This window comes from Larus michahellis, chromosome 3 (genome assembly GCF_964199755.1).
Source record: "Larus michahellis chromosome 3, bLarMic1.1, whole genome shotgun sequence".
Classification (NCBI taxonomy): Eukaryota; Metazoa; Chordata; class Aves; order Charadriiformes; family Laridae; genus Larus; species Larus michahellis.
In genome coordinates, this window is record NC_133898.1 from 109,423,910 (window position 1) to 109,444,660 (window position 20,751).

General features: G+C 42.6%; 2 protein-coding genes across 14 annotated transcripts in view; one reads left to right on the forward strand and one right to left on the reverse strand.

The window, feature by feature from the left end:
* The window catches only part of DLGAP2 (DLG associated protein 2), a 480,112-nt gene extending 471,460 nt beyond the window's left edge, over positions 1–8,652 (reverse strand). For 10 of the 12 annotated variants that reach the window (XM_074581683.1, XM_074581678.1, XM_074581677.1 and 7 more), the window contains exon 1: positions 8,502–8,652. In XM_074581683.1, coding sequence (XP_074437784.1) covers positions 8,502–8,519 — 18 coding nt within the window. In that variant the 5' untranslated portion in view covers positions 8,520–8,652. The remainder of the gene's footprint in view (positions 1–8,501) is intronic. The other 2 variants (XM_074581699.1, XM_074581696.1) reach the window with 2 other exon arrangements.
* A 236-nt stretch (positions 8,653–8,888) lies between these two features.
* Positions 8,889–20,751, forward strand: part of ERICH1 (glutamate rich 1) — a 96,306-nt gene continuing 84,443 nt past the window's right edge. For both annotated transcript variants that reach the window (XR_012586337.1, XM_074581705.1), the window contains exon 1: positions 8,889–8,986. Coding sequence is in view for 1 of the 2 variants with exons in the window: in XM_074581705.1 (XP_074437806.1) it covers positions 8,965–8,986 (22 nt within the window). In the remaining variant the exon portion in view is untranslated. The remainder of the gene's footprint in view (positions 8,987–20,751) is intronic.

Genomic DNA, 20,751 nt, shown 5'->3' on the forward strand with positions numbered 1-20,751 from the left:
GCATCATATTTAGTTTGCTAAGTTGCAGTGTCCATGTACATGCTGCGGAGTAACAGATGGACATTTGTCAGAACATTTAAAATTAAATTCCATCAAACTAGGAAGCATACCACAAAGTTTTTTAAAATAACAGGAGTGTAATTTCAAGAAATTCATGAACACACAGCAAATATTCTGCTAAAGGAAGTTTGAAAAAGGTTGTTTGTTACCTTTCTAAAAATAACTGAAAAGAAAAATACAATGTATTACATTTTACTTGGGTATGGAACTAAATAGAAGGCTACCCACAAGCAGATGTCAGGAAAGCTCCTGAAAGAGACGGCAGTTTGAATGGGATACAGTTATAGAGGAGAAACTTTTCTGTTTTATTGATCAAAGCGGCAATCTACAGCCTGGCATACACCACACTTCTCAGCTTTGTGTTTTGCTCTTTCTTCACCATTTTTAGGACAGCAATTCATGACAATTTTGGAAAGTAAAAAGAAATAGAGAATCACAGGGAATTGATCAGAGACCTGACACTGGTTAGCAAAGGAAGTGTGTTTCATAATTTATCCATGACAAGGAGTATTTGAGAGTGACTTCCACCCTGCTCTAAATCATAAGTACATGTTAAAAATATTAATGTATCAAATGAGACATTTACTAAGGAATGTACAATCTCCAAAAGCACCATGAAACGAAAATGCTATTTTGAAATACAATAATTAAGAATGAAATGTATGTCAAATGTATGTATGAAAAACCCTGTGAAGAATCCAAAATTAATCTATCACTTCTTAATTTGAAAAGAAAGACAGCAGGCCTTCAAACTATTGAATTTAACTATTTAGATCTATTATAATGTTTCGGTCATCTGTTTCATTATTTTCAAAGGTTGGTGTATATGCCTTTGAATTCATAAAGTAATATATAACTTTCTAAATCTCATTGCAGATGAAATCTTGAAGTGTAGATAGTTCAAGTTTACCTAAGAAAGGTCAGTGGAATATAAAAATGCATCACTTTACAAAAGGAGGAGTGAGGCTGAAAAATAACGTAGAGACAAGCCTTCTCTTTTAGAAGTGTCAAATACATTAAGATTTTGGAGTAGTAAATTCTAAATTACCATTTAAGAAAACTGTTATTAAATTACTTACCATCCATATTATTATAGAAGTATAGGATATCGTAACTAATTGCATCCCTCCTCAACTTCATCAAAACAATGTCTTTTGAAACACCTCACTTGCTATGCTCACCTCTCGCATGATGAATAAAAGCTGGCGTGCATGGAGATGGGAGATGCTACACAATCCAATGCACTTCAGAACCCAACGCACTTCAAGACAGGCAGCAAAAGCAATGCCGCATTTTGTACTGCTGCCTTTTCTGCATATAAGGCTATAAACTGCAGATACTTGTGACAAAAACACTCTGATCTACAAATCCTGATATACCGCAGTTTAAATAAACTGTGTGTTGTGAAGGAGCCATGCCTAATCTATGTGTAACATTTTGATTTCTCAGCCTACTGAAATTTATGGGAAAAAAACCAGCAGTCCTGTTTATCCGTTTGAATTCCAGAAAAAGGAAAAGAGTAAATTTGAATTTCTGTTAAGCTACTAAGAAAACACCACTTACATTAGTTATTTTAAAATTAATCTCTTCAGTATCAGAGTTTTTCTCTCAAAACCAGTAATTTATCTAGCTCTGAAAACTAATTTTGGACATTTGCGGTATGGATACAAACTATAGTAGCTATTCCTAAATGACACCATTTTTAAACAGCCCCTCAAATAAGTGAGATCAAAATCTCAGACTGAAATAAAAATCAAGTTAGTGTATACAATGTCTAACAGGAACATTTAACAATCACATTTTAAAAATGTCTTGCCTTTAAGTAAAACATTATGGCGAAGATAACCCCAAAATAGCCAAAAAACAGGCCAGATCCTGGATAACAAAGCCACAAGTCGCCATCAAAGAAAAGATCAGTTTTGTGTCCTACAGCCAGAAAGAGCAGGGAACATCAGAGGGGCTCAAATTCTCCTTCAGAGGGAAGGTGAACCTTGTGCCACCCTTACCAATGGGAGCCCAAAGTCTTCCCAGTCAGAGGATATTAATACTTCTTACTCAAATGCAACATATTCTTGCTATGTGATGTCTTCATGCCCCAGTTTGAAAAAAAAAACAAAAACAAAACCAAAGCATCATTATTAAGTCTACACATTATTTCCTCTACATTGTGTTATCATGAGGAAGCCTGATTAAGGGTATGATTAAGAATTCCGACACAGTCTTTTCAAGAAACTTGATTTTACTTTTTCATTTCTTTTTCTGGCATTAAAAAAGGCCCAGATTCTTCTCGTAGCTTCAACCACGCAGGATGTGAAAGGCTGCAAGATCAAGGGAAGTAAATCAAAGGAAGAAAAGCAAGCTTTGCCCTCCTTTCTCCTCACCAGGGAAGATAATTGTTATCAATCTCTAAAACTAAAGAATGTATTTGTTCATGTAAGTGAAATACACTGTTGCACAGGATAAAGGTGGCCTCATACTGATGCTCTTTGGAAAGAATTTCACTCCGTATGAATGAAGCAAGAGTGTTGTCTTTTATCTTACTTGGGCAAATTTGATAGAGTAAGAGTGTTTATGCTTTGTACCTTTATATGCCAATGACTTATTAAGCCATAAATCAATAAGAATGTGGAAGCGGATGATCCTCTGGGGTTTCTTCCTTCCCCTCGAATTTTTACATTACTCTATAAGAAATAAAAGGAGTAGTAACTACTTGAGATTCTCTCTCTACTGTCTGCCATTCAGGGGGGAAAAAAAGAGGGTCAAAAATAACCTCCCACTTGTGGCAACTGAAGCTATTTGTTCAGTGTTATTTTTATAGGCTACTTGTGAAACTAGAAGGCAGGCGTGAAAGCTGGGAAGTTCTACTCCTCACTGCCAGTAAAACACACAATAATACAATAACATACTTCTGTACCCCTGCAGCTGCACCAGCTCTAAAAAGAACCATGCAAGAGTGAAGCTGTTTGCAAAAAGTTTCCTTAAAGGCTGAGTTGATTACCTGCATCGGTATCTACGGTAATACTACTTATGGTATTAATACCTGCAATCGGTATTATACGGTACCTATTAGTACCGTATATGGTTTTTATGAAAAGTCACCAGCCTCTCCAGTTGTGAAACCAGGAGAACTGCTGGGGACTTTGCTGGTATTTTATGATAGTTGATTTGCATAATATTATTAAGGCATTAAAAAGTTTTACAATGCAAGTCGTATAGTCAAGAAGTAACGAATCGCAGGAAACTAATTCAGTGGACCTCCAATGCACAAAAATAAATCTCACGTAGGCAATCAACATATTAAAAAACCCTGGCATGCTAAGGGCAATTAGATTCCAGACAAGCTTAAACAATCAGTTTGCATTCTCCCCCACACCTTAGGGATTACTGAAAATACAGTTATCACCTAAATTAAAGAAGAAAGATAATAAGGACGTGGTACAAAAAAAATGCTTTGAATTGTTATTCTCGGCACTGACCTGCTGCCTCTCCAGGGCACCGCGGGAGTTATTCCCTCTGAAAGGCAGTGCTCCAGGGCTGAACACCGCTCCAGCAGCCTCTCAGCTTCCAAGATGAAATACGTATCAGACACCTTAAATGGCCACTACACAAGAAACTGGTGCCCAATATCTCTCAATATTTGTCTTTCTTAGTTTTACGCTTTCGTAACTGTTTTCAACTTCATTATCAAGACTTAACCTTTACACTTGTTAGAGCAAACTTTGGCTCGCAACAACGTTTTGTGTTCAAACTGGGCTCAGGTCAATCCGACAACCCGAAGATGCTTTTCTTTCCTATGTCGTAACAAATTCACTTTTTAAAGAGAGTATTTAAGATGGAAGATAGAAAATTGAGAGTGATGGAAGGATTTTGGGCGGAGAAGGAGCAGCTATGACAGACCCGAGATGGGGAGCTATAGATAGATAGATAGAAAGCTCTGGTCTGTACTTCTCTTTCTGTTATTTGTGCATAGGTACAGGCTGAATCTCTAAATTACTGATCTTTGTCTTGTTGGATTTATGTATGCATTAGACCATAGTTTTGACATGTTTCATTACTGTCAATTTATCTACTTTATCTACACACAGTGGTAGCAGCATCTACTGAAGACAATAGACACTAATTCCCCTTCTGAGATAAGAGCCTTCATCTATGGCATACCTCATGCATCTCTGCTAACCAAAAGTGAAAAGAAAGTCTTTTTAGGTCATAAGAATATGTGATTATAAAACGACAAAAAAAAATCAGAGGGCTAAAGGCCAATGCCATACTGGAAGCTATTTGTTGTTCATTTTCAGAACTGGCAAGGACAGAGAAATGTGACAAATATGTAATGAAAATGCATGGAAGATAAGGAAACTTTATGCACAAAAGAAGTATTTAAGAACGTACAGTAAGAAACAGATAAAAGCAAAGTGAGACCAAATATATATGCATGCGTAGAAACACTGATTGAGAAATCTAACTGCAGTGATTTCCATCCTCTCATCACAACTGAGCGTGTACTAAATGGATAAACTGCTACTTGACATTTCCTACATAAATACCATGGGAAGAGTACTTATTTTACTTTAATGAATCATTTTGGCTCCTACAACAGAAAGTAGCTGTGATGAACCATAATCCGCTTTGGGAAATATAATTCTATAATGGAGATCTATATGGACTGAAATATCAGAAGTTGTGGTCTCCAACAGGTCGACTTCAAAAGAGATTCTGATTCATCCATGCCCACTTCTGCTTATGTTGGATCATAGCTGTTGACATACTGTATCTGCCATGCAGAGAGATATTCCTCTACTAGAGGTAAGAAAGCCATATGGTTCGTGGATGACTATGAATTTTCACAAGGCAAACTGAACTACACATAAATTTTTTTCAGTAGTTATTCAAACAAAACTACCCATTTAGCTAACAGAATATTTTAGGTTCAGGTAGGATATTTTGGCCCCTATAATACATTTCAAAGAACTGAAAAAGTCTCTCTTAAATATAATCATAATTGATGAGCTAACACTATCTCTCTGCATTAGTGGTCCTCTGGTTCACCATGCACGGTTAGATAAACAAATTCACCGTAGTGGTGAACTGAAGCAGCAAATAAGACTTGTCTTGTTCATGGAGTAGAACTGAAGCAGCTGTTTTTGTTTGACTGATGCAGTTTGAAAGGGCCCCCTGATGGTATACCTCAGAAAAAACAAGGGTTTATTTCAATGTTCTTTTTATTACCAAAACTACTCAGAGGATTATCATAGCTGTAGAAGGAAATTGCTCTGACTACCTGTAATTGCAAACAGGAAAAAAAAGTTCCTGCCAAAGGCAGGTATAAAATAACATTTTACCACCTTTGTTAAGGCACACAAAAACTTTCCCAATAGTTACTCCAATGTCCATAATTTACCAAGACTGAACCCTCAACCTGAGACTGAACTCTCAACCAAGCTGAAATTTAGTCATCCAGGCTGCATCCATGAATATTTCCTATTAGAACATCCACCGCCAGAAAAAAACTGTTGTAAGCATGAAGCTGTAGCTTGCCCAGGACCGGCAATGTGCAAGAGAGCCTGCGGAGGGTCCCCCCTGGGCAGGACGCTACAGTGAAAACGGAATACCCAAGCTTTCCTCAGGATCAGGTATGAATGTCCTATTCAGGGACACATTTCTCCTATCACATCTACCAACTAATATGAAAGTAACTTGCTTCATATATTGGAATTTATTAGAATATAATTTTGAGTTAGCCATAACGGACCTTGACATTTTTCTCTTGATTTGGTAACTTTCTCTTTTAACAGCTTGGCATAGCCAACGATACCACCATGAATACCAGTGGGACTTCGCCCTGCACAAATGTGAGATCCCAATCCCATTAAGTCATTAGGAATATTACCACCGATTCAGCGAACCTTGGATTCGACTGTGCGGTTTTACGCGTTACATAGACAAAACACGTTCTCCTCAACACCTCTGTCAAAAGCCGTCTGTGTTTGCTGGTTGTTAAATGCTTGCTTAAAGCATTTCTGACTTCACTCCAAGTGTAATTTCAACTTGTACCAGAAATTTAAACTCATTTCAGAGGGACTAGAAATTCTAAAAAGTTAAGAAAGAGGTATGCCCTATACTCTTTTAGCGCAAACTAAACTTATGTGTAACTAAATGCAAATATCACTTTATAGTACTAAAATGAAAGGCTAAAAATAATCTAAAATAGAATCAACGAATTTATTTGACAGTCCTGGTTTTTACTCTGTGTGTAACTGAACAATGGCATAATAAATGCATTCTTTAACTTAGGAATATTATGTCAGATCACACAGGGTCTGACTACAGCACTCAGAATTAAATCTCCAATGCATAACATTGTAATTCATAAAACTATTAAAATCATCTGAGTCCATTTTAACCACGTACCAGACATCTTGAAAAGCATGCAAAATGATGGGGGGGGAGAACCTTTCAAATATAAATGATGAAATCTAGTTAGTGCTGTAAAAATAGCTACACACAGTAAAATTAAAACTTGCAATTCTGAAAGAAAGTGCTTTGTGCAAACCATCTGGAAATGACTTGAAAGTATAACTGCTGTCACGCAGAAAGCATAGAAAAATAAAACTTCTACTCTTCTTATTTTACCTGTTCTCCAGATAAAACACAAAGCCGGAAATGAAACTAATCACAGATGTGAAAGGCTGATACCTCAAATCCATTCGCATTATAAAACAGCATTATCCCCTGCTCTGGACCAGATTCGCTTTTTAAAACAAGTCCAGTACAACTAATAGGCTCCCGTGACATACCCCAAGCTGCACTACAAAACATCCAGCTACTCAGACCCCACAGGAGATTTCTCAGCCATCCGCACTTGGATTTGCACTCGGTCACACTCGGGTGACCCTTCCTCCTAGCAGGATGTCCCCTTGCAGCCATCTACTAACCTAAATGGCTTGGGGGATTCGGTATTTCAAATTTTGCTAGCGCCCTGCTTGCGATGCTGCTCCACAGCACACAGAAATACACAGAAACCATGCCAGCCCTGAGAAGGGCACTTCAGTTTCGCAGCCTGATACTTGGGCTCACACCACCCCGAGTGACTGGAGCACTTCACCTCCGTTCTAAGTGCCTCAATTTGGAAGAGATTCAAATATCACCCGCTCCCAAGGCACAGCAAGCCGGTGTAACGCCGTCACGGAGCTCAATCGGAAACGAACGACAAAAGGTTCGTGGCTGCAGACTGAGAAACCCTCGGAAGTTCCAGGGAAGTTGGGACTGAAGCGCTTTATCGGTGCATTTACCGCTGAACGCGGCACTGCACGGCACCGGCCCCGCTGCTAGAACTGGGGCACCGGCAGCGTAAAGAATTAAGTTATGGAGGCGACAGCAAGCGGGGCCTGAGGAGAAAGCCCCGCCGGCTGGAGGGCTCCCCCCCGCCCCGCTCCCCTCCCCGGGACCGGCCGCACCGGGCCGGGCCGTCCCCTCGCAGCCGCCCCGAGGTGGCGACCGCCGGGCGGTTCGCCGGCTCCACTGCGGGAGGCGAGTTTCGGGGAGGCGAGACGGGCCGGGGCGCGCCGCCGTTTTTAGTGTGATACCGGGTAATTATTTTATTTCTCGGACAGACCGCGTTTCCAAGGACCGCGGCGGGGCTCGGCCAAGCCGGCGGCAAACGCCCTCCCCGCGGGGACAGCCACCCGTGATCGCCCCGGCGACCGGGGTGGGCAGCGCGGCAGATGCACTGCCTCCGCGCTCCGCCTGCGCACCCGTGGACTTTTCCGACCGCGCCGAGCGCTGCGCGCCCGCGGCGGGGCAGCTGCGCGGAGCCGGGGCGGGACGCGCCCGCCGCCCGCCCCTCCTCGGATACCGGTCTGCGGGGCCGGGCCCCCCCCGACGTACCCGCGCCCCCCTCCGCACGGCGGCCGGGAACGACCAAGGGGGAAGCGGTGCAGCCGCCGGTGCGGCCGCCGGTGCAGCCCCGGCTCCCCTGGCCCCCACAATCACGCACTCCTGAAATTTAAACCGCCGCCCGTACTGCGGCTCCCCGCGCAGCATCCCCCGCCCCGCCGCTCCCTCCGGCCAGACCGGCCGCACAGAGGGTCCGTCCGTGCCCCCCCGTACCCCCTCGCCGCTTCTCCCCGCGCCCCGTGCCATCCCGCCGCCGCCCCGCGCCGGCACAGGGGCACCCCCGCCGCGACACCGTCCTGCCCGGACTGTGCCGAGGGGAGACCCCTGCCACGGCGAGACCCCCGCCGCGGCGCCAGGACACGCGGGTGACGGGCGGGGGGACGACACGACCACCGACGGCGCGGCTCAGCGCGCCCGCCCCCGACGGCGGCGGTCCCCACACGCACCGGCAACCCGGTTCCTTTCGCTGCCCGGGCTGGGGCATCCCGCCGTGCGGCGCGCCCGCCGCCCCGACGGCGTCCCCCCTCCCGTCCCCTTCCCGCCGTTACCTTTTTCAGCGCTGACATTCTAGTGCATTATTGACGCGGCGGGCGCGGGCTGCGCGCGGGGCTGCCGGTCAGGTGCAGGAGACGCCCGGCCGGCAGCGGCAGCGGGAGCAGCGGATGGCGCCCAGCATCGCCCCCGCCCCCCCCCCCCCCCGGCCGCCGCCGCCGCCGCTCACCCCGCCGGGTCCCGCCGCCGCCGCCCGGCCCCCCCTCCCCGCGCGCGCCCTCGCTCCCGCGCGCGCGGCGGCGGCGGCGGCGGCGGCGGCGCCCACCGGCTCGTGCGCAGCCGCGCGCCCCCTGCTGGAGGTGGGGGGCACCGCGCCAGGCGGGGCGACGGGCACGCCCCCGCCGCCGCCTCCGCCAATGGCGCGCCTCCACTCCGGTGACGGACAGTCGCGGCGGCGAGCAGGAAGGAGGGCGAGCGCAGAGCTGCCGTTTGCGCGGGGCCGCCTGTGCGCCTGGGGCCATGGCCCTGAGCAGGAGGGAAGGTAAGGCGAGGCCGCGCCGGTGAGGGGATAGCGAGTGGGGGCGTCTCTGCTGCCGCGCCCGCTCCCTGGGGCCGGGGACTGAGGGAGCCGGGGGGGGGGCGGCCGTTAACGGCTCCGTGCGCGGCCGCCTTCAGCTGAGGCGTGTTTCCGACAGGGCGCACCGCGATGCCGCCGTTCCTCACGGCCGAGCCGCCGGGATCGTGTGTCCCTCCCCGCCGGTGAGGGCGGCGGGGAGCCGGGGGTGGGTGGGGAGCCCAGCGGCGGGGGTAGCTGCCCGCGGGAGGGACGCTGAGGGACGGGCCGGAGCCGGGTCGCGGCCTCGCGGTTCGAGCTCCTCTGGGAGCTCCGGTCCTGTGTCCCATCGGCTGGGACGCGCCAGGGAGAGCTCCTGCGGTGTATTCCTGTCTCTGTGTGTGTGTGAATAAAACTACTTATTTAATCGTAAAGTATTTTCACATGAGCACTCCGTGTACATATGCACGTGCACTCGTTTTTTGTGACCACACAGCTTGGCCCGTTTAAAGTGGGTTAGCACAGTTCTGAAATACCCGTGGTACTGTGCTTGCAAAGAAAAAACCCCTTCTCCTGAGCATAACTTCAGTCCATTTGGTTTCCCTTTATGTTTTATAAGACACGGCCTTGTGCAGGAAGAAAGCAATCATAAAAATACAGGTGTTCTTTTAAGTGGTATCTTGCTCTTAAGGGAGGGTGAGTAAGGCTGAGCTATGAGAGCTAAATGCTTGCCTACTGTGTTGACTTTGTGGCTGATGCTTGAGTTTTCAAACAGTTCCAGCATCCTGAAACTCGAATCCTTCCTGCAAGGATAACACCGTGAGAGTGAGACTGAACAGCGAGGGTTAGTGTTTAAGCTATTTGCTGGCTGACTGCAACTAGTGGTAGTTTTGAAGGAAGAATAAAAACAGAGTAGTAGTCTCTGTGTTTTAAATGCAGCTTCATTGTGAGAAATGGAGAAGGCTGGTGGAGTAACTGGTTTGCTTCTAGTGTGACTTTCTTTGAGGAAAGACAGAGAACTGCAAATTGATGTCTTCTGGGAGAAAGTTGGAGGTGGGAAGAGTGAGTTCATTCACTTGTAAATAAACGTGTGACCCTAGAGCTGAGAGTGGGTGAAACAAATTCCAAGGCACTCAAATTGTTTTAAAACCAAAGGTCAGATAAAGAAACATTTGCTTCTGTATGGTGGAAGAGAAAGCTAAAATGATCATGCTGGGTGTCTGTCTTTACTGTGTAAAGTTAGAAATCACTTAGTTTTCTTCAGCCACTCTAACGAGTGATGACTTAAGATTGAGAAGAAAATACAATGAGAAATAAAAGGATGATGGGATGCCACATGGTCACCCAGGATGAAATAACAAAATTGAAAGAGTTTGCAACCTCATCTGATCAGCCTCTGCAGCCAATAGCATATATGGAAACTATTGACTTTCTATTGTATAAAACTATGTACTAAAAAACTATAAACTATAAAACTATATACTATATATATTTAAAGAGACAGGTGTCTCAGAAAAGAGCTGAAAAAGAAGATTTAGATGCTTCTCTTTAAGGTTGCTTTTGCTCCTACGTATAGGAGTCAGTTGAAGATGCTGAAGATAGACTTTTTGTCTGCATTACAAGTGAACACTGAAGCTTTTTATTTTTTTCTTGAACTGGGCCATAATGCAGAATAAATGTGCTGGTCAACAGCTTGTAGGTCATGAGTCTAATTGTCAATGAAGAGAATCTAAATAGCTGAAAGACAGTAAGTCAGCAGAGCAGGTAAGTGAAATGCACTTCACTTTGCCAGGAAAGGGTTGGGCAGGTATAACTGAGAAATTGCAAGGTTTTGTGGGTCTTCTTGAGTTGCTCATGTACCAAGGATTCGTAACAGGGCTAGAGGTACTAGTAGTTGTCATTATGTGTGTTACTGACAAGGATGACTGTCCTCTCTGGGACAGCTGGATTCATAATTCATAGGTGTTTAAACATCATCAGTTGCATCTTTAGAGCTGTAGGCATCATTCGTGTAAGTTTGTGCAGCCTCAAGCTAACACTACCGTAAAGGATTATAGAGTGGCGTTCCATCTGCTAAAGGGTAGAGTTAAGATACTGGTGTAGGGATAGTGTACATTACTGACCTTAACCGCTAACAAGAAGCAATACAAAAGTTACTGTGCTGCACAAAGGATGATCTTGTGGTACTACAGGAGACTACATATTTGAGACATTAAACTGAAAATCAAATGTGGCCAGTTGATAGTCATCAGTAACACAGTAACAAAAGGTTTTAAACAGTGAGAGTATTGTATTGAGGAGCGCTATTTTCATCTCCTTGTGATGACTCAAATAACTTGGGCTTGGGGCCGGAAGCCCTTACTTGTAGTAGGGATTGAAATGAAATTGTAGTTCCTTAGTTTGGGTTTTTTTCAATGACTATATCGGATATTAAACAGCCTAATTCTTGCATAAAAATACACCAGTGTTTTTTCATTCTTTCTAATTGTTTAAGAACAACTTTGCCTCTTACAGATCCTGGTTTTATTTTTTTATATGATTTTTTTATTTATTTTTATAATTTAACGTGTGTGGTGTACTTTGTTCACTTCAAGCTTTGCATCCAGATAAGAGTTCTTTAGGTTAAAGTAAGGTCTGAGCTTACTGAAATGTGTAAAGTTTACACCTGTGCCAGCAGGGGACTGGTCTTGGTGACCAGTAATGTTATAAGTGCACAGCCTTTTTTTTTTTTTTTTTTTCCTTTTTTCTTCTTCTTCTTCTTTCCCTCAAAATCTGCCTCAGAAGAGACAGGGCGGGAAAGGGGGAAGGTCTTCTTACAGCTATGGTTTGCAGTTGGACTAACTTTGAGTAGACAAAATTATGATTATTATGATGATCATTATTTACTAATAATAATAATATTCAGCAAAGTTGAGCTTCTTTAGTAAGGGTGGTTGAGATATCTTTAGATGTTGTGAGTGATGTCTGTTTGATTGTGCCAGGTAAGATCAAGATAACGGTGTAGCATGAGAAATGTATTGTTAAGTATTGTGAGAGATGTTTAGAAAAATGGATAGCATGTACAAATTGAAATAATGAAGATGATCTGTTTTCCCAGGGCTGTAGTAGGAGTGGACATCTTACAAGGTTTCACTGTGAGGCAGACAGGGATCTTATGAACAGCTGGAACAAAATCCTGATGTTCTCATTGTGTTGGTTATATAGTGTCTTATCATCTGTGTCACGTCAAGTTTATTAGATGTCTAGGACCTTGTGGCTGCAATTAAGGTGGCCTACTGAGACATCTCTCAAGCCTTTGTTGAGACAGGATGGCACGATCTATTAGTCAGGTTCTTATTGAACTACATAGTCATGTAGAATTTGCTGACAGATGTAACACCAGTCTTGCTGATTTGAAACTGCAATGTGACACAGAGATCATGCTTGGCGAAGCTGAATCAATTTTGTCTAAGTTAAGAAGAGAAAACAAATGTCTGCTTTTCCTAGTGAATAACTTACTGGTTTGTATCTGTGATTGCTATGAACTGTGTTGGCCTGGGTGCACACAGGTCAATCTTCGAGTGCTGAATCGCTCTCCCATTGTGACTCACTCTTTAATCTGGGTGAATACATAAATGTGGGGTATGTAATCACTATATTCTTTTCCTTTCCTTCCTTTCTACCCTACTGACATGTGCTACCATGTGCTATATACTTAAATAATTTCCTCCTGTTCCAAAGTTGCCTCAAAGACAGGAGAATGGTATGTTACTGAGTTTCAGATAACAAAATGGTTTTCCATATATTGTAAAAAAAACTAGTGCTAAGTGAAAAGATAAATGGAGTCATGTTTTATGGAGTACTGTATTAGAGCACAAAACTGGAGATTTTTTACACTATGCTGTTCTTGAAATGTAATAAAGAATAAGACAGGAGTAAAACCTAGGCAATTAGCATCTGGTTTTAAATAAGATGTAGAACACTAATAGATGCTGTATCAGTGAGAATAATGTCAGAGGTCTTGAGACGAGCCTCAACATCGTGAAGTTAGTATTACACACTAGATTTAAAATGGCAGCATCTGAGCTGCTTGTGCAGCTCCCAGTGACGTTTTGGTTAACAACCATACTGAGATGCAGACAGCTGATACCTAGTAGTTCAGGCACAGAATTCATGTGACCTTGAATACAAGTAAATCCTTCTGTAGTTTAATTCCCAAACAGCACATGTGGGTTCTCCTTTTTCCTGCTAAATACGTAATAATAGCTTCAGCAGTTAAGAGTAAAACGACCTATGTTATATGGAATGTCAATGAAATCAATTGTAAAACTCGGAAAAAGAAACGTTCACACCTTACTGTAGCCATTTTGTCAAAAACAGTACAATTTTTTTCCCTTTAAGCTGTCATTTTGAGGCTAGTAGAACTAAAAGATTGTGTAAGGAGCCAGTCAAGTTAAAAATAATCAGTTTGTGATATCAGCATTTCACCATGGCGTTCCTACTCAGTTTTAATTCCAGAGTTTTGTAGTTCAAAAAAAAAAAAAACCCAAAACAAAACAAGCAGCCCACCCTCCTTGACATCTGCTGACCCGGATGGTAATAGCTCAGGGGGGAAATGGGGCGAACAACCTTTGTTCAAAAAAAGTGCTTTCTTTGCAAAGGCAGATAGTTAAAAGTAAGGTATATGAGGCTGAGAGACAGCGCCTTCCAGACCAAAAGACCCGTTCAGAACCAAGGTTTCTAACCTGTAGGGAGATCTTCATAGGAAACAAATTGCTGTGTAGTATACGATTCCTTAATATAGTGAGGAGAGGTAGAAAAAGGACCAAGGCCAAACAACTTGAGCTTTGCAAATGTAACAAACATGGCATGTGTGGGTTTTGTGCCAAAGGTGATTACGCACTGGAGGAAAAACTAATGTGAACTATTTAATTCTTTCACTTCTTGAAGGACCTCCAGAGTCTTTTGAAATATATTAGAAGTATTCAAACACAAGTTGCTGGTCTCATTGTGGGTAAGTGTGTAAAATTACTTCTTCCAGTCATTCAGATGAGATAGCCTAGTGCTTTTTCTGGCCTTAAGGTACAAGTGAATTCCACCCTGAAATCTGGAGCTGAAAAATTACTTGGTATCCTCCTTAAAAAAGAATTTCCAAGAATAACAGTGCTGTTCAGAAACAATAAATTTATAGATAGATGCAGTTAAGTCTGAAGTGTGAAAACTGAAGATGTTGTAGATAATCTGCAGAATGGCATCCTTTTTGACCAAACACAAGATCTTGTAAGATGTTAGCTTCTATGTTTCCCTACAAGTGCCTCTTTCAAGAGATAGTCAGCTTCAGCCTGAATTTTCAGCAGCAGATCTGTCAGTCCATACTCTTATCCTGTTTTGTCCTTTAGCTACTCTCATAAGAGCCTGTTACCATAGCTTCACTTGCAGGGCGAGGACTGCTTGCAGACTGTGAATACAAAGCAAAATACTGTAAAATTGGAAGCTTCCCATTCCTATATATGTAAAACTGTACTTTGACTACAGATAGATTTCTGCATATTTCACACTTCTTTTTCCCCCTTTGGAAAGATCAATTTTGTTATTCCCATGACAGTGTTATTCCCATTCCCAGTGCTTTCTTTGGTTTGCAACATTTCTGTCTATGGTGAAATGGAAGTACATCACTTTTGGGAAAGCTCACCTTGTTGGTAGCAGGAAAATTACGTTTTTTCCTTTTCTTCTTCCTGACTTGAATAAGAGCATCCCCTCTTAAATACAACATACACCCTTATGATGATCTGAACCATCAGGCTATACAGGATGTAATAGCACATCACTGCATTCTTCTTCTTTTCCTCATATCTCTGTGCAGCTTGCACTTTTTTGGAAATGGGAAAGTCCTATATAAATGAGGGGGTGTGGGAAAATGATACCCTGTTGAGCTGCCATGGAATGTTTTGGTCTAGTTAATTCCTCCCTCTCCTGTTTGATTTTAAACTGGTTGGTGGTTGCTGAACTGGTATCCCAAGTCTGGGAATCTTCTCTGCAGCTAAGGGATCTCTACTCAAAGATTTTTGAATTTAATGTTTAAATAGCTAGTCGTTGCCCTCAGAACTAGGACGTGTTTTCTTAATTTAAGCCTCTTGTCTCTGCCATTTCTAGCAATGGTTCTGGGGTCTTTGAGCTTTCATCTGTGTCCTTTTTGTTTTGCTTATGGGGTTTTGGCTGTGGGAGTTCTACTCTGAGCATTAGGATTAGACTAGATGATGTCCAGAGGTCCCTTCCAACCTTAACAGTACTATGATTTTTATGACCATTCTGTAAAGTAACTGTGGTGTCATGGCCTTTGTAGGAGATGTGATGTTTATATAATAAAAGAGACTTCAAAGATTTAAATCTTTTTAAGTATCAGAGAGTAATTCTGCACTAACAGAAATGAACTGAACATTTTAATGAAGCCCTGTCCATATGTTCTGCATGTGGATTATCATTTTGTCTGCTCTTTCCATCCTCTTCTGTTCTGCTGTACTATCTTTTCTTCTGCTTTAGCAGAAATAGCATGTTAACACATCTTACACATGGGATGGTTTCAGGAGAAATTCCTGACTTTTCCCTTCTTGGAAAACTCTTCTGTTTGTAGGAGAGAGAGACCAAGTAGGGCAACTTGCAAGCTTCACAGAATTCTCATGTTTTCAGCGCTCTTGATGCCGCTTATTTTATTCTTGCTGCCCAAGTTGCATTTGAGTAGGCAGAAGGCAACCAATTGAGACACATGGTGGGGGTGCTTACATTATGTATGGCAAGTAGCCAAAAGTACATGGCAAACATTCTTCACAAAAATGTTTTTGAGGAAACTGTTGCCTCCTACACATGGCTGGACAGGAACATTTCTGATGTTGTTCAGAAATTTATTTGTTTAGTTATTCAGCATGCTTTTGTTACAGTCTTTGAGTTTCAAGTCATGCTGTCAATATCAGGAGAGCCTTTATAAATCTGCAGTGCTATTCCAGTGTTGGCACGGGTGTATTTGTGGGTAGTCTGCTTATGTACATAAGAAACTTAGTGGTGTTGATTTTAATACATAGATGCCAAATAACGCCAAATTTATTTGAAGGAGGCTTTTTACTCTTCTCACAAAATTGTGGTAGAAAGATCCTGGATGTTCACAACTTGTATCACGAGCCAGCATGTGCTCTGCACTCTATTTCTTGGAGTTATACTTGCTTTGTTTATGTTACGTCAAACTGTAGAGACCTGGTGCTTTTTCAGCTTTCTGGTGTATTTATACTTCACTATTTCCACACATGAGTTGTCAAGAATTAGCCATGGAACTAGTTTGGTACCTGTTACAACTTGTTCTCATTTCTGAAAATACTGGTTCCTTTTTGTCACTGAGGAATTCCTGGAAAGATACGTCTTCTGGTGTTGCTTCATCTAATTGCATAGTAGGAACATTCGGTGCTTTCAATTACAGCCTGGGTATTTTGATAGTGTGGCATGTTTTCAACTGGAAAGTGAATTTGTTTCACTTTTGAAGTATAAATAGAAAACTTAGAGGACAAGACTAGAGTATGTAAGTTTTTCACATTTGCAGATCTATTAGAATTGAATTTTTATACAGAAAACTTGCAGGCAGTTGGGCTAGATGATTGTTGTATATCCCTTCCAACTGAAGTATTCAATTCTAACTGCAGAAATGCACCAATCGCTCTCTTCATCTTGTGTTTACAGCTCTCTAAATTTCAGACACAAGACCACGGTGTTTATGGAAGCTACAGAAGCCATGTACTTCACTGTAAAATGGTGTAGGCTCTTAATAATGCTGTGAGAAAGCAATGTTTGCTTGTCCCCCTAAGTGTGGAGCCCTTCCCAGCCCCCTGAGGGGGTGGGGAGGGAGTCAGTAAGGTTTAATTTCTCTCTCTAATCTTTATAACCTTGTTAACAGAGGCAGTGTCAGTGTAGCCTGGTCTTCCCCTACAGCAAAAGAGTGAAGGCTGTCTCTAAACCTTTAGGATTTGTGCCAAGTATTTCTGTTCTTACTATTACTGTGCAGTACCTCCTTTGGGCTGTATGCCTAGCTCTAACATTGTGAAGTTTCCTTTGTATAGTCTCGAATTGCATTCAATTTTTTCCACAAAACTGGTGTGGCATGCACTACTCTTGCCTCCACCACCACATGTGTGCACACACAGTCTGATATCTGGCAAATCCAGGTAGATTCAGAACACAAAGTCATCTTTAGTTGATGATTATAAGAAGTCTGATATTTCTGTCACCTTCACTCACCTTCAGTGTCTTGTCACTATACATCTCGCAGCATAAAGTATCTGTCCATTGTAGTATTAAAGTCCTGTCAGATTCCTGGAGGTGAAAGAACACACAAAATGTGGCAAGCACTTCTTCACATTTCTTTTTGTGCTTCTGTTTGGACTCTGGAGACATCAACAATGGACAAATCTTTCCACGTGCTACTCACAAGTAAAATGGCAACTAGGTCTGCTGTGATAACACAGAACTCCAAAATATGGTGGTCCCTGGGCCATGCTCCTCTAACGTACAGGCTTAGAGTTGTCACTGTGTGTCCAGGTGTTCAGGGCCATGTTTTCCTTCAGTAACGTATAGCTATGGGGAATTTTTTTCTTTACATTGCAGAATATTTTCCCTATAGAACTTGGAAAACATCTTTAGTCTTCAGTAGATTGGGAGTAATTATACCTTAGAGAAATAGAGCCATGATAAACTACTGTGGTAGTTTTTAAAGACTTACTGTGGATTGGGTAAACTGCAGTCTTCCTTTCATTAATTCTTGCCTGGTCTGTGCCCTATAAAATGTCATGAATTGCTGTCTGCTGTCCCACATTTTTTAAGGAGGTAAGGACAGTTGAAAGCAATGCAGAGCTAATGCTAACAAACATTCTGGGTTGCTTTCAGCTGCATCCACATCACTGCCATTCCTGGACCCTAAACCTCTGGGCTTATCTGCTTACCTCTCTTGGTTACAGTTTGTCATCTGTTAGTTCTGGAGACTGCTTTGTTCTAAAAGGAGAGAGATATTTGCAGCAGTCTGTGCAACAAGGCTTCCCTTTTTTTTCCTTATAATTGTCGTCTTATTGCTGTTCACATTTCTTTCCTGTTCGATTACAGGCTCAGTTCCAGAGATAATTCCCCTCAAACTGTTCTTTCTCTTCCAGACTGGAACACCAGGCTTTGTAATATGTGAATACAATTTTCAAGAATGTCCTCAAAAACATACCCAGTAGAATATATTAAATTCATTCACTTGTACCTTGTGCATTAAGGCTGTACGTAACTGTAGCAATTTTCATTGGTTCTGACTCCAAATAGTGTATCACTCATCTTTCTGTGGCCTCCCTCGTCTTTTCTTGAGGTCTTTTTAAAAATGCATTTCAAAGTTGTATATGCTTGTTTTGCGACATCAGTCTGCTATGAAAAGTGGAAAAATGTTCACAGATTGGTCTGTTGAAAGACAACATGAATCTGTACAGATCCTCCATCAGTTATGGTGACTGGAAAACAATAGCAACAAATAACCACAGGTACTTGGCTATGCTACGGATATGGTGAGAGCAAATCTTATTCCATTCCAGAGCTCTGGTAGGTTAGATATGTCTCTGCTAGTAGATATATTTCCTTGATTTTTCTTTATTCTTAATCTCTTGTTAAGAGGTAGTTATTTTTAAGGGTTTGAACAGTTCTTACCAGATGGACTGATCTCTGATGCTGCATACTGCCAAAGACATTAGGCTAAGGAGAGTTTTGAATACGGAAGAAAAGCTGCTCTGTAGCATCAGGCAAGACCAACCTCCTGTGGTTAAGCCAATGTTCATGGCTATCACATGTTATCTTCTCTTTACAGTAATTGCAGCGATAAAACCCTGAGGAAAGAGCATCCTCTGTCATCTGAAAAATGTTTTGGTAGCTCAGCTCTTGAGACTCTTAACTGCAAAGAGTGCTGCTTTGGAGCATGTAAAGCTGCTGAGTATGGCAGGACAGACATTCCTCAGAGCCTACTTTCCTTGTTGATTGATATGTAGGACAAATTTGTTCAAAAAGTTTGGGGCCACAGACAGGGGTGTGTTTGGTTTGGGTTTTTCCCCAGGCTTGAATATACTTAGGATTCCAAATAGTTAGACTAAATCAGTCAACTTTTTCAGGTGTTCTCTAGTGATACCACCTTTTTCATTGACCTGAGGAAGGTGTATTGCTGGGATACATTGCTTCCTGCTGTCTTCAGAAGGCTTGAAATATATCTAGTTCCAAACAGGGACCCAGTCATGCCTAGATGTTGCTGCTGCTCATTTCCATTCTGTTGTGGTTATTGGGACTTCCTAGTCGTCTTAAGAGATGACTTCACAATGCTGAGACATGCTGATACAGATGTGAAAGCTTTGCAGGCAATAAAGCACTCCCCCATTCTGCACCCAGCTGCTTCTTCCTGTGTCTGCGGAAAAAAACACCAGCCTGTAGGATTGGATGCTGCTTTGGTGCTAAACAACAGCATTGCTGAATTAGATCTATTAAGGCTACTGCTCTAGATACTTCTTTCTAAGCAAGAGAGATTTTTGTGAAAGAATACTTTTACTCAATGTTCATGCACTCCAAAGACAGGCATTGTTTCAGTTTGCTTTCTCAAGCATAAGTATTGGAGATGGGAAGATGAATGAGAAGGAATGAATGTATCAAAACTGCTCTCATATTGCTTTCTGAAGCAATGCTAACGTGTATATGAGTATGGTCCCTATGTTTTCAAAAGTTAAGAAAAAGAATGAAGTAATTTATTTTTTTTTGTGGGAGTAACTGAACAAATGACTAGAGAAATCAGATTTCAAGATGATGAGCATAAAATCTACTGTAGCTATGAGGAGATTGGCTCTCCTCAGCAGATTTGGAGAAAATGTATTTGCATATATAGATTCATCAGTATATCAATCATCATTTGCTTTGGAAGAATAGCTTCCTTAATACAAATGCTTGAATGTTAGTTTTGTGTACTGGTTTTGTCTGTGCTAGAGTAAATTTTATTCATACCAGCTCCTGTGGTGCTGTGTTTTTTGGATTTGTGGTGAAAACAGTGTTGATAACACACCAGTGTCTTGGTTATTGCTGAGCAGTGCTTGCACAGCACCAAGCAAGGCCTTCTCTGTTTCTCACGCCGCCCCACCAGCAAGTTGGCTGGGGATGCACAAGGAACTGGGAGGGGACACCGCTGGGAGAGCTGACCCCAGCTGACCAAAGGGATATTCCATACCAGTGATGTAGTGTCCAGTATATAAAGCTGGGGGAAGGCGGAGAAAGTGGACCTTCGGAGTGATGGTGTTTTGTCTTCTCAAGTTGCCATTACGCACGATGGAAACCAGGATGCTTTCCTGGAGATGGCTGAACACCTGCCTCGTTCAAATTCCTTGTTTTGCTTTGTTTGCATGTGCAGCTCTTGCTTTACCTATTAAACTGTCTTTATCTCAACCCACAAGTTTTCTCACTTTTACAGTTCCAATTCTATTTGCCATCCCACCTGGAGGAGAGTGAGCGAGCAGCTGTGTGGGGCTTAGCTGCCAACCAGGGTTAAACCATGACATTTAGTAATGGCTCTACCGGAGTTCATTAAAATGCTGCAGTGTTAGTAGCAGTACTCGGGGAAAGGTTCCAGGATAAACCTCTTGGATAACTTGCTTTAGAGTCAAAGATCTGCAAAGGGCAGTTAACTTTGTCTTATTACACTGCTTATTTCTGTCTACTTTCTGTAGTTGTCCTCTGAGAGTAAT